The sequence below is a fragment of the Gekko japonicus genome, unplaced genomic scaffold (assembly GCF_001447785.1).
Source record: "Gekko japonicus isolate JY-2015 unplaced genomic scaffold, Gekko_japonicus_V1.1 scaffold25, whole genome shotgun sequence".
In the NCBI taxonomy this organism is placed as follows: Eukaryota; Metazoa; Chordata; class Lepidosauria; order Squamata; family Gekkonidae; genus Gekko; species Gekko japonicus.
In genome coordinates, this window is record NW_015171502.1 from 225,511 (window position 1) to 239,166 (window position 13,656).

At 48.9% G+C, this 13,656-nt stretch overlaps 1 protein-coding gene across 7 annotated transcripts in view; it reads left to right on the forward strand.

Moving 5' to 3' along the window:
- Nucleotides 1–13,656, forward strand: part of UBAP2L (ubiquitin associated protein 2 like) — an 81,529-nt gene that overhangs the window by 1,752 nt on the left and 66,121 nt on the right. For all 7 annotated transcript variants that reach the window (XM_015419152.1, XM_015419151.1, XM_015419154.1 and 4 more), the window contains exons 2-3: nt 7,459–7,588; nt 10,361–10,438. In XM_015419152.1, coding sequence (XP_015274638.1) covers nt 7,499–7,588; nt 10,361–10,438 — 168 coding nt within the window. In that variant the 5' untranslated portion in view covers nt 7,459–7,498. The remainder of the gene's footprint in view (nt 1–7,458; nt 7,589–10,360; nt 10,439–13,656) is intronic.

The window sequence follows — 13,656 nt, forward strand, 5'->3', positions numbered from 1 at the left end:
CCTGTCTCCAAATATTTTCCAAGCCCTGCAGCCGCTTCATGTGTGGAAATGTGGTGGTGGTGGTGGTGATGGGGGGGGAGGAGGAGAGGAGAGAGTCCCTGATCTTGCCGCTCGGAAGCCAGGCAAACACAACTTCCAGACTCACTCCTCGAGAGCGGCGTTCCCTCTAAGCTGAGCCGGTGCGTGCTGGCTCACAGTTCTTTAGCCTCCGGCTCAAGCAGGAGGGCTCCGGAGCAAACTCATTTCTGCAGCAACCGACTTGCAACTTTAACGCCAGGAGCTCACAAAGTGGAATATTTGCTCACGAGACTCCACAGCGTAGAGGGAGCGTCGCTTGCGAGCCTGGCTATCTGCAGGATTGCTCTCGAGTAACGCTACTCAGGGTTTATGTCGTGTGCGTGTGTGCCTACAGCCGTTGGAGCTGTAGGCGGGATGGGACTGTTAGTTAGGTGAGAGTTTTGACCCCCACCCCACCCCCCTATTGCTGTTGGAGAAACGGGGGGTGCATGGGGGGGGGGTTCAGTGGTAGAATTCTCGTCTGCCACGTGGGAGGCCCAGGAAGCTGGGCTCGGATACTCTTATCTGTTTAGAATTTGGTAATAGCATTCCCAAAGGCAGAGTGTGCAGGGTTATCGGTACCGGAAGGCCACAGCATTTAGTAGAGTCCTGAAGCCTCCTGGGAAGCAGAACCACAGATTCAACTATAGAGCCTAATTACTATAGAAATTAAAGTCACATAGGTTTAGCAGAGGACCGAGCCTCAGTCCAGGACTTAATTCCATGACAGTTGCCCCTGGAGCTAAGACGAAGAGAGTAGTTTGTCAAGGTGGGGCTTCACCCAGGGCAGTCATGGCTCAGCCCTGTGCCACACCGGCTCTCAACTGAAACACATCCTTAATTTTCCAGACTTTTAAAAAGAGCTTTGCATTTTTCTTATACTAAGTAATTTTGTTACCATCTTCTTTAATCATATTTTCCCCCTTTCTCTTTTTCTCGAGTTTCAGCCCTGTTTCTTTCTCTAAAAACTTCAGGGCAGCTTCTCTCCTGTGATTGCCCTGTGAGGTAGGATAGGCCAGGAGAAACCATGAGTCACCTAAAATTTAATTTAATGATTTTTAACGGGTTTGAGCCTAGGTCTGTCACGGCCGACAGTACAGAGTCTTGGCTTGCATGGCCCGGATGCGAACCTTTGGAGCCGATGCTATATCATGCTGTGATATCATGCCAAATCCCTCATGCCAGGTGGCCAGCAGAAGAAGGCAGGATTTCCTTGGATAGTTAAAAAAAAAATTGATTCAGAAGGTGTGGCATTTATGAAAGAAAGCAATAATGCAGAGGCACACCAGAGATGTACTCTGGTAAAGTGAGGCAGCTTTCTTCCCATAAAAAAGCCAAGCATGGTATACTTTCTGGAATTCTGTAACTGAAACAAGTTTCGGTAATAGCATTTGCTTGTACAGGAGGATCCTAAGCTTGCATCCGATTTCTGTGGCTTGGCATTCATGCTGAGTCTGTTCTGTCTCCTTCACATATAGTTTATTCTTTCGTGACCCGTAATCAAAATCATCTTTAGGTCTTTTTCTGTCCATTGCTGCCGTATTGCAATTAGCCACATGATAAACTTGGCGAGGATGGAGTGGTTGTGAGAAAGCTATACTGTTTTGTTCCCCTTCCTTGCTTTTTCATATTTTTAGTACTCCATTCTGGGAAGGTCATCTTGCGAAAGAAAACTTGGACCAGCATTGTGTAACCAATCAGCTTCTTCAGCATTTCTTTGCTCAGGATCCTCTGTGGTGTCACGGTTTACTTCTTCAACGAGGATTCTTAGTTTTGCAGAAACCATTTCTTAATAACTTTGTGCTTCTACCGCAGAGCTCTTTGCAGTCTTGGAGCGATTCAGTCCTTTCTGTAACCATCCACAAAATGGGCTGCTGGTAGTCTCATAGATGGGGGAAGAAGAGGAGAGAGAGCCTCACGGAGAATCCGCAGTGGAGTCCGTGTCTGAGGATCCCTGGACTTCCACGTCTGAGTTCAACAGAACCGTCTGCACTGTGTCTCAAAAGGGCTCCCACGATTAGTCAAAATGACACTTCGCACCCTTTCAAGTTTTTTGAGTTTAAAGCTTTTTGTAACCAGTTCAGATAACTCTCGCTGCACAGCATGATAAAGCAGTAAGATCTCTCACAGAAGTGCACAGTTCTTGCTACGACAAGTTCCTCTTTGGCATTGCTGCCTGATCCCATGCACGTTGACTTGAGGAGTGAATCCACTGATAGTGTAAATGTGTAGAGAATTGCAGCCTTGGGAACTGCTATAGGCACAAAATGTCTCCTTAAACACAAGGGCAGTTTGCCTGCTTTGTGTACCTGAGCTGTTTTCCTTTGCAGCTGTGGAGCATGCCTGGTTGAATGGCTTAAAAACATAAGACCCTTGTCAGCATCTTTAGCTCTTTTGAATATGTATACAGCTGAGAAGAATCAGCCTCCTTGTAGCTTTTGCTTTCTGGGTCGAATATCTTTTTCTTCTTCAATGCTAGAGGTGTGGAGGGAGGGAATCCCACACCTTTAAGGGTCCGTCTTGCCTGCTTCGTGTCTTGCTTCGACTCCTCTAAAACAGGAGATTCCTGGGCACCTTGATTCACTTCCAAATGACAGGTGTGTTTCTTGGGCTTAGCGTGCAGGCTGTAACTTGAGAGTCTCCTGGGTTCGAATTGCTGCTGAGTTATAAACTCATTGGGCATCCTGAACCAAGCATTGACATCTTTGCTTTCCAAGTTATGGGGGTAGTAATATTGGCCTACCTTATAGGGTTGTTGTGAGGAGCGCTGGCGGAATACAAGTGTTTTGTGTTCTTAGAATGCTGTTCGCTCTAACGCTTGTCTCAAACACCTGGAGACATCAAGCTCTTGCTCCTGCCTTGCGCCCACCTCCTTGAAATCGGCCCTTCCCATTCTTCTGCTTCTCTTCTCTCTCTTCTTTCTAACTCAGTTCCTTAAGTATTTGTATTCCTAAGGGTTGCTTAGTGCCACACTTCTTGATCGCTCTTGCTTCGTGCTGTGACTTTTCTGTGTGCCAGATCCTCTCCAGTCAATACCCATCTTGAAATTTGGCACTTTCCCTGCCAAATGTGGGCCTTTGGAACTTCAGGCTGGCACCTGGATAGGCACAAAAGGCACTGAGTAATACTTTCTTGTTGATGCTGCAGTTGGGAGTGATCTGGGGGAGCCAGGAAGTACGGCAGAACTCTTTCTGACTTCTCAGCACTGGGTTCCGGCAGCACCCGATCCAATCCCAGCGTTGCAGACAGCGTGGGGATTTAACCTCCACTTAAAACAACAAACGGCCGTAGATGTTGATCTCCCCGACTGAGAGGCCTAATGTGTAATCAGGAAGTTTATTCCGCCCACGAGATGAAAACCACTCTGACGTTCTAATACAGGAAGTGAAGTGAAGCTCCTTCCTTATGCCACCACTCCGGTCAGAATTTGACAAAACAAATGTCCCCAGACCACTTCCTTCTGTAAAAAACCCCATAAAAACAGTGGGCAGCTTTTCAGCTCCAGTAATATGTGGGTACAGAAGAGAAGGCACTTCACTGTCCTATGAAGAGATGCAGCTACCTGATGTGTTAATCCGTTCGGCTCAGGGTGGTCTGCTGAGGCTGGCAAACAGCCCTTGGCCAGAAGTCTTCACCAGATCTGGTGTACCCGATGAAGGGAGCTTGAGACCTTATAACTTGGAAATCTTGGTGGTTTCTAAGGTGCTCCTGGACTTTTGAATTTCGCCAAACCTGTAACCAGCAATCTTTCTCATTGCAGACACCAGGGATCGAGTTGGGACCTTGCGCACAACAAATGTGTGCTGCACCCCAGCTAACCACCTTTTTAGGACAAAGTTTTGAGTCCAGTGACGCCTGCAAGACCAACAAAGTTTATTTCTGGGTATAAGCTTTCATGTGTGCGCGCGCTTCTATTTCACCTAAAACAAACCATAAAACCCTCCCTGCCACTTATGATGCAGGTTAATGCTAGTGTCTTAAATACTTCCTTACTTTTTAAAAAAATAATCCCAAATGGAGAAAGCTCCAAAATATAGGAGCCGAGTTCATTTTGCCTTTAATTTCCAGCTTCCCGGTTTGACATGCTTCTGCTTAAAAATTGGGCCTACATTTCATTGAAACTGGTGGGGGAGGTACCGGGGGTGTGTGTGCTGTGCCATTGAGCCTTCCTGCAGGGTGACTCTTAAAATCTGTACTATGTATGTAGCAAGACTTGGACCATTACTGAAAACTATAACGTGCCTCATAATGGCATAAAAACATAGTGGAGAAATCTTGAATTCCTAAAGTTTTCCTCAGGTGCTGGGATGGTTAGCTGCTTGCCAGTAGCTTGTAGGACTTACTGCTCCAAGGCGTGCTGCTGCAGTAGATCGGTCCGTCTCGTTTTTATCCCATCTTTTCTCCGAAGACCTGAAGATAGCTAATGTGATCCTCAACAAACACCCCCCCCCCCAGAAGTAGGTAAGGCTGGGGGGAAGCAACTAGCTCCTACTGAGCTTTATGGCGTATTGAGGATTTGAGCCTGCCGGGTAGTAAGATTTTTCTCTCGGTCCTGACCGTTTTGAAGAAGAAGAAATTGGATTTATACCCCGCCCTTCACTCGGAGTCTCAGTGCAGCTTACAATCTCCCTCCCCACAACAGACACCCTGTGAAGTAGGTGGGGCTGAGAGAGCTCTTTCGAGGACTGCTCCTGAGAGAACTTGTGACTGACCCAAGGTCACACCAGCAGCTGCATGTGGAGGAGTGGGGAATCAAACCCGGCTCTCCCAGATTAGAGTCGTGCTCCTAACCACGACACCAAACTGGCTTTTGTGGCTTCACAGCCTCTTTTCCTCACAGCTTCCGCTGTTGAGGGGCTGGGAGAAGAACATGGAGAACGCCCAGCGTTTGTGGACCATCACTGCACAATTGCCGTCCTCGGAGTAGAGGTGGTGGGAGCAGGGTAGTTTCCGGAGCAGGAACAAACTCCTCCTATTCCAGGCAGTTTTGCTGGCCGTTGGCCACATAAGAGCACTTGTTCTCACGGTGGTGATAGCAAAGGTTCTGGCGTCCCCTCTCCTGAATCTATGGTGCAGGCTCCCCATTGCAAAACGAAAGCTTCTGTCGTTTGCATCGAGTGCCCCTCTCTCTCCCCTGCCTCCCAAGATAAAATCTGGCCCTTCCAGGCCGCCCGTGGTTCCGGATTGGAGAGTTCCTCCTTCTGAGGAGGCCTGCTTACCGAGAATTCCAGGAATCCCTATCCGTAGATAACAAAGAGGAGAGACCTGGAGACAAAGTAGTGTCACTCCCGCCCAGAGAACTTTTAGTTGAGTTGAGAGGTTCAACCCCAGCGACGACTGGATCATAAGTAAATATCGGGCTATCTAGTTTCTGTTTTGTTTCCGTTCTCGTGCCTGATTTAGTCTCGATCACTTTCAGTAATAACGCACAAGACTTCTGGCTGTGGGTTCTCTTGAGGATCTCCACCTGCCCCCTCCAGGTTTTACATTTTTCAAGGACTCTCACAAGGGGTCTTGCTTTGGGGATTCCGTCTACTGAAGTGGGAGTGCCGGCTGGTCGGTTCCTTCAGTTTGCATGTCTACCGGATGGCGCAAACATTGTACTTCAGCAGTGTTATTCAGCTTGGTTTGCGGTTACCTTTCGGACGTCTTCTCACAGTGCATAAATCTATAACTTTACGTAGAGCACCTTGCCCAGCTTGGTGGCTTCTGTTCGTAAATCCTGGGAGCAAATTTGGGCTTCTGGGTGTCACTCTGAGAGCTGGTGTAGTCTACATTTGGAGCCATGAAGACCGTGGCTTGAATCTCGGACCAGGCGTGAGCTTGATCATTTAAGCAGCAGCTGAGTTAGTGGCAGCCATCTTTGAGGGGAATCGTCTGCTGGGCATTTATTTATTTATTATTTATCAGATTTATACCCCACCCTTACATAAACAAAAACACTTCAGTAACAATTTAAATAATCTAAAAGTAGTTTAACATTATAATGTGCCATAGACCTTAAGTGATACTGATAGTAATCATATTATTAAACTATGGCGGCCATCGATCAATGATGTATTCTAGTGATCGGCCCATAGGTCTAATCCTTTATGTGGGTGGCACAGGCTGTTGTTAGTGGTTCCAGGGGACAGGGTTCTCTACCTTTCAACTGTTGTTGGCGGCTCCTTAGTTGAAAGCCTGGTGGAAGAGCTCCGTCTTGCAGGCCCTGCGGAACTGCATAAGGTCCTGCAGGGCCCTGATCTCTTCTGGGAGCACATTCCACCAGAACGGAGCCGCCACCAAGAAATCCCTGGCTTTCTGGTGGCTCAAAGTGAGAAAAGAATAGACATTTCACTGCCAGCCTCAAAAGCCAGTTTTGCTTGTTGTGTGTGTGTGTTTCAAAACATAGTCTGGTAGTTTTCTGTTAACCATGGAAACTTTTTTCCCTTTGGAAAGTGGTTTATCAAACACCTTTGTCTCAGAGGTGAATAGCAGAGAAGTAGCAAAGGCCAAGGGGGCTGCAGTGGCTCAAGTGGTTAAGATGCTGAACTGCAGACCAGAAGGACTGTAGCTCAGTAGTTTGAGACCCTAGTGCCACATGGCGGAGTGAGCTCCCGTCTCTGGCCCCAGCTCCCACCAACCTAGCAGTTCGAAAGCAAGAAATTGCAAGTAGATAAATAGGTACTGCTTCGGTGGGAAGGTAACAGCATTCCATGTGCCTCGGCGTCTAGTCATGCTGGCCCCATGACCACAGAAACGTCTTCGGACAGCGCTGGCTCTTCGGCTTGGAAATGGAAATGAGCACAGCTCCCTAGAGTTGGATTCGACTGGCTTTCGAGCAAGGGAAACCTTTACCTTTTACCTTAACAAAGGCCAAAAGTTTTCCCTTTTGGGTACTAGTGCTAGTCTAGAGGCTAAAAGAGGTTGAATGTGAGTTCACCAAGGTTAAGGAGGGCGGAGCAGATCTCTGCAAGGTAGAGAGAATGTGTGACCTTGTGTCTAGGGTTGCCAGGTTCCCTCCTGACCACTGACGGGATGGGAGTTGGGTGGGTTGCCCTATCCAGGTTGGGAAACTCCTGGAGATTTGGGGGGTGGAACCTGGGGAGGACAGGGACCTCAGTGGGGGCACAGTGCCACGGAGTCCACCCTCCAAAGCATCCATTTTCTTCAAGGAACGGATCTCTGTGGCCTGGAGCTGAGCTGTAATTCTGGGGGGGGGCTCCCCAGGTCCCCCCTGGAGGCTGGCATCCCTGCTCGTGGCCCAGTCCAGAGAGTGGCATACCCGCAGGCTTATTCCGGAGAGGAAAGTCGGCTGTGGGATGCACCCTTGTACCCTTCTTTGGTGCTGAAGAGTAGCCAAAGTTTATTTGCCTGTTTATTTCCAATTTTAACCACTTGCTCTCTTTTCCCCTCCTGCAGAGTTCTACCTTGTAAATACTGTTATTTGTATATACTGTAAATGATGACATCGGTGGGCACTAACCGAGCCCGGGGGAGCTGGGAACAGACACAGACGCAGAACCAGGCACAGCACAAGCAGCGGCCACAGGTGAGGCCAGAGTGGGGCGCGGGGTGTCCATGGAAACGCAGCCGGCTTGGGGAGGGGAGGAGTCCCGGCTCCGAGCGTTCCTCTCTTCACTTGTGACTAATCGCCGTGCCCGACCCTAACGTCTTCCTGAGAGACAAAGGGAGAAGGTGGGGGAAATCCTCTCCACACCCTGGCATGTTCTCTGCTAACGCACAACTGAACTCGCCTGCTTTGGAGGCCGGCCAGAGTTCTCGCTCGGGAGGGAGTGGAAGAGAGAGAGAGAGAGATCGCAGCGTCCTTCCTTCATCCCGTGTCCCAGTCCTCTGTCGTTTTCAGTCTGGATCTCTCTTTAATCAGTTTCCCAAAGTTCTCTCAGCCCAAGAGAAGGTGGGGAGAGTGGGGAAACCCTCAGTTTTCCTGCATGTGCACTGTCGTAGAGAGGCAGCGTGGTGTAGTGGTTAAGAGCGGTGGACTCTAATCTGGAGAACCAGGTTTGATCCCCCCCACTCCTCCAGACGAAACCTGCTGGGTGACCTTGGGCTAGCCACAGTTCTCTCAGAACTCTCTCAGCCCCACCTACCTCCCAAGGTGCCTGTGGTGGGGAGAGGAAGGGAAATGTGATTGTAAGTCGCTTTGAGACGCCTTAAGGTAGAGAAAAGCAGGGTGTAAAAATCTACTCTTTTTGTCTCTCAGAACATCTCGGTACCTTGGTAGCCATCAAGTCCCTAAATTTATTTGTTGATTCACTGTATTTATGTCCTGCTTTTCTCCCCGACGGGCACCCCAAGCGGCTTACACCATTCTCCTCTCCTCCCATTTTATCCTCACAATAACCCTGTGAGGTAGGCAGTGTTCCCTCTAAGCTGAGTGAGTGTGAGCTAGCTCACAGTTTTTTAGCCTCCGGCTCACACAGTTTTCTCTTAGCTCAGGAAGGGCGGCTCCAGAGCAAACTAACTGATGCAGGAGCCAAATTGCTCACTCACAATTTTAATGCCAGGAGCTCACAAAGTAGAATTTTTGCTCATAAGACTCCACAGCTTAGAGGGAACATTGGAAGTAGGTGAGGCTGAGAGCATGAGACTCGCCCAAGGTCACCCAGCAGGTTTCCATGGCAGAGTAGGGATTCGAACTTTGGTCTCCCAAATCCTTGTCCGACGTTACACTGGCTCTCTCCGTAAACCCAAGGGGAATCTTTCTGCAGTGTTCGCCACATGTAGCGATTTCTGTTCCTGGTTTGGCTCCTAAGAGATAGGTTATTGAGATCATCGCTTCTGTTTTATAAAGGAAGCGTAGAGATGGTGGGTCATCTCATGCATCATGCTGAATCACGGTTGAAGAAATTTATGATACGGCGTGTTGTCCGAATGAGCAAGTGGCCACGTGGGCCGCTGCATAATCAGGGTGACAGAGCTTATGAAGCTGACTGCTTTAGAGGACAGGAAATGGGAGACAGGCTGTTCAAACCGTGGTTGGTTAGCGAGAGAGAGAGATTGCATTTATACCTCGCCCTTCACTACCCGAAGGAATCTCAGAATGGCTTACAATCTCCTTCCCTTCCTCTCCCCACAGCAGACACCCTGTGAGGGTAGGTGAGGCTGAGAGAGCTCTTTCGAGAACTCCTGAGAGAACAGCTCTGAAAGAACTTGTGACTAACTCAAGGTCACACCAGCAGCTGCACGTGGAGGAGTGGGGAATCAAACCCGGCTCTCCCACACTCCTAACCACTACACCAAACTGGTTCATTTTATTTTACTTAACATTTTTAAGCCGCCTGTCCACCCAATCTGGGTCCTCAAGGCAGGAGCCATAAAAACATTAAAACATCTGAGTAATTCAAAGCAACATTTAAAATTATTCAATAAAAGGACATAAACAATGCTGGAACCATTATTGGGGTGTGTGCCTGGTGAAGCAAAAAAAGTCTTCACCCACTGGCGGAAGACACCTATAGAGGGAGGTAAATCTCCCTAGGGGGAAGGAGTTCCAAAGTCTTGGTGCCACTACCAAGAAACCCCTCTCTCTCGGGTTGCCACCCATCAGGCCTCAGATGGCAACCAAAGGAGCGCCTCTGAAGATGACCCGAGTAGATAGATAGTTTCCAATGTTCCCTCTAAGCTGAGTGTGACCCTAGCACACAGTTTTTTAGCCTCTGGCTCACAGATTTCTGTCTCAGCTCAGGAAGGACGCCCCCAGAGCAAACTAATTTATGCAGCAGCCAAATCGCTCGCTCACAACTTTAATGCCGGTAGCTCATAGAAGTAGAACTTTTACTCACAAGACTCCACAGCTTAGAGGGAGCATTAATAGTTTCGTATGGGAGAAAGAGATCCTTAAGGTACGTTGGTCCCAGGCCGTGCAGGACTTTAAAAGGTCAATACCAGCACCTTGATTTGAGCCTAGAAGCAAATTGGAAGCCATTGTAGGTGGACCAAAACTGGAGCAATATGGTTCTTGCGAGCCATGGTGGTCAGCAGTCTGTCCCCAAGATTCTGTACCAACCGTAGCTTCTGGACAGTCTTCAAGAGCAGCCCTGCATAGGGCATAGATTCAGGTTCTTGTGTGGAGGGGGGATCTAGGGTTAAAACCGGAGTCTAGCTGTTCAAATCGCGCTCCAGGTTATGCTGGGCCTGGTCCCTGTTTTGTGTTGGAACCCCTCTCAGGTTTCACTCTTCTAGATCCCTGCCACCGCACTGCCAAGTATCCCTTGTTGCCTTTTAGGGTACATCATGCTTTTATTTATTTTTTTTAAAAAAGATGTTTTTAACTGTTCCATCTTGTTCTCTGTCGTCCCAGGCCACTGCAGAGCAGATTCGGCTTGCACAGATGATATCGGACCACAACGACGCTGACTTTGAGGAGAAAGTGAAACAAGTGAGTCCCTGGGGTGCAGATGGACCTCCGAAGGAGGGGGTTTGTCCACCAGGGGAAACTTCTTGTGGGAAAAATAGTAGTGGTGGAAAATCTGCTGTTCCTGGCCATTGGCTGCAACACGAGGCGTCCGGGTGGTTGCCTTTCCACTGTGCTTTGTGGAAATCTTTCATCTCAAGAAAAAAAGGAGGATGAGTTTCTGGTGGGTAGCCATGTTGGTCCGCAGTAGAAGAGCGAGATTGGAGTCCAGTAGCACCTTAGAGACCGATAAGGTTCTGGAAGCATAAATAGGGTCGCCACACCCGCCAGCAGACTCCCCCCACACACAGCCCCCGCCTCGACAGCCGCAAATCAGATGGCCAGCCGGGGGACTTAACAGTAGAAAAAGGAATACCCAGGGTACATTGCTGGCGTTGCACAGGAAGTGATGTCATCGTGCCAGCGACTTTTAGGTAACACTGGTATTTGGGCAAAAGCTATGATAGAAGCCAGTTTTACCACAGAGTTTTTGCCCAGATACCAGAGCGTCACCCGGAAGTCACTGCTGTGATGATGTCATTTCCTCTGGGGCACCGGCAACTTGGCCAGGGCCTTTCCCTTTCTCCTGGTAAGTCCCTCCCGATCCCCTGCTGTTTTCCTGGCAGGACCTAGCAACCCTAGGCATAATGTTTTGAGAATCAAAACTCCCTTTGTCATATATGAGCACAAATGGAGGTCCCCATCTGGCGGAGGGAGCTTTGACTCTCCAAAGCTTACACCCTGGAAATCTTTTTAGTCTTTAAGGCGCTGCCGGTCTCAGCTCTTGCTCTTCCACTGCCGATCAGCGTGGGCTGCCCTCCTGAGAAGACTGTGTACAAAGTTAGTTTTGAGTCCGTCAGCTCCTTAGAGACCATCAAGATTTCCATTGCATAAGCTTTCTGGAGTCAAAGCTCTCTTCATTCGATAGCTTTAATCAATGAGTTTGCAGCTTGTCGAAGAGGGGTTGTTTTGGAACCAACAGCCACACTCTGTACGGGGCAGGGAGCAGCGCAACAGCAGCGGCGCTTCAGAGCAGAATCTGACCCAGAGTCGTGGCCATGGAGTCACAGGCATCTCAGATGTAGCAGATACATCCTAGCTGGTTTCTGTGTGCACAAGGTGTTCTGCTGGTGGAGGTCTTTTGGCGTAGAGCGCACGCGGCTCTGCTGTGAGGTCCCGTCCCCCCACGCCTCCCGAGTCCCCTCTTTCATGTCTCTGCTTTTTTGGAGTGTCTCTGCACCTTCCTTCGTTCCTCCACTGGAACGAACCACCAGCGAAGGATTACAAGTCGCTTCTCTCAGAATCGAGGCTGTGCGTCCGTTGTAGATAGACATGGTAGCCTCGGCTCTTCCATGCTCACAGGACTGATGTTTTGCAGTCGCAGAATTATGAGGACCATCAGTTCAGATTTCACAGGCTCCACCGCGGTCGCAGCTCTTAACCGAAGAGCAATAAGAGGAGCTCTGCTGGATCAGACGAGTGGATCCATCCAGTGGCCAGCCAGTTACTTTGGGGGGCTCACAACAGGATGTTAGAGGCCCAGGACTTACCCTGGTGTTGATTCCTGGCTCTGGTGTTAAGGGGTTTTACTGCAAGGTTCTGTTTAGTTCAGGGGTGGCCAAACTTGCTCAGTGTAAGAGCCACATAGAATAAACCTCGGATGTTTGAGAGCCGCAAGACATGAAGAAATATCACACACACGTTTTTATTGGGAAATATGCAGATTTGTCTTTTATTAATATTAAAATGAGACTGCCAAAAATAAAAACAAAAGGGGTAAAAACAGATATTTTTTTTTGTTTATTTGGATGTATATTGGATGTTTATTTGTCCAATGATATTTGTTTGCTAATGATAGTTGTTTGTCTAAGAGAGAGAGAGAGAAAAAGAGAGGTGGAAAGAATGAAAGAGGTGGAAAGAGAGAGAGAAACAAAGAGAGCAAGTAGGCGGGAGGGAGGGAGAAAAAGCCTGCCCCCCCCCCCCTTTGCTTCCCCAGCTGCCCTGCTGGGAGCTGCACAGTATGTGTGAAAAAGCCACATGTGGCTCCCGAGCCCCAGTTTGGCCACCCCTGGTTTAGTTCTTGATACTGCCATTAGCTAGCTTTGCCCAGTTCTGCTGGCACTGAAGTTGAGGCCCTAGCATGAGACCTGTGGGAAATCCGGTTGTGTACCTTGCTCTGTGTGTGTGTGTGAGAGAGAGAGATAGAGAGTGTGTGTCTTAAGTGCCATCTAGTCACTTCTGACTTACGGCGACCGTATTGAATGACCTCCAAGACATTCTGTCATCAACAGCTTTGCTTGGGTCTTCAAACCCAAGGGTATTGCTTTATTGAGTCCATCCATCCCACGTTAGGTCTTCCTCTTTTCTGTCTGCCTTCAACTTTTCCTAGCACGGTTGTCTTTTGCAGTGACTCTTGTCTTCTCATCACGTGACCAAAGTACGACAGCCTCTGTTTAGTCTGCCGTTCTTTACGAGAAGACCGGAGTCACTGGAAAAGACAATAATGCTAGGAGAAGTTGAAGGCGGCAGGAAAAGAGGAAGACCTGACTCTGCAAGTCCCCTTTTTCGTGTGTCCTGGTGAGACCAGCAAGAGTTGCTCCTGATCCTTTAGAGGATTGGTGTCTTTTTGTTTGGAAATTTATACCCTGATTTCCTTTCCGGTGGGTGCCGAAAGCAGCTTACAACATTACTCTCATTCTCCGTTTTATGCTTACAGTGATCCCGTAAGTTTAGGTTAAGCTGAAAGAGAGAGAGAAAGCGACTGGTTTGAGTTCGCCCAGCGGGCTTCCATGGCAGAGCGGGGATCCTAACCACCCAGATCCTAGTCCGACACACTAATCCCTATACCACCCTGGATGGTGACGATGCGGGAATCGTAATACCGGGTTGAATCCTGCAGCTTCCTTCTGCGGAGGGCCAGTGCTTCCCGTTTTGCAAAAATGCATTGCGAGCGCCTTGTGCCGGGTGTAAATGCCTTGTGAGTGTTTTAGCACCTCTGCCTCAGGTGTAAGCGCTGCTGCTAGTGGAGCGGGCCTGCAGGATCCAACCCAATATTTTTTTAAATCCCGCTCTTCATTTTTAAATTGGCTTTAATGCAAAATCCAACTCTTCTGTTCTTTGGTGAGCCGGAGGTTTTTGTTTAGCTAGGTTTAGGCATAACGGAGAGGTGCCCGGCCTCTTCCTTCTCTCTCTCTCTCTCTCTC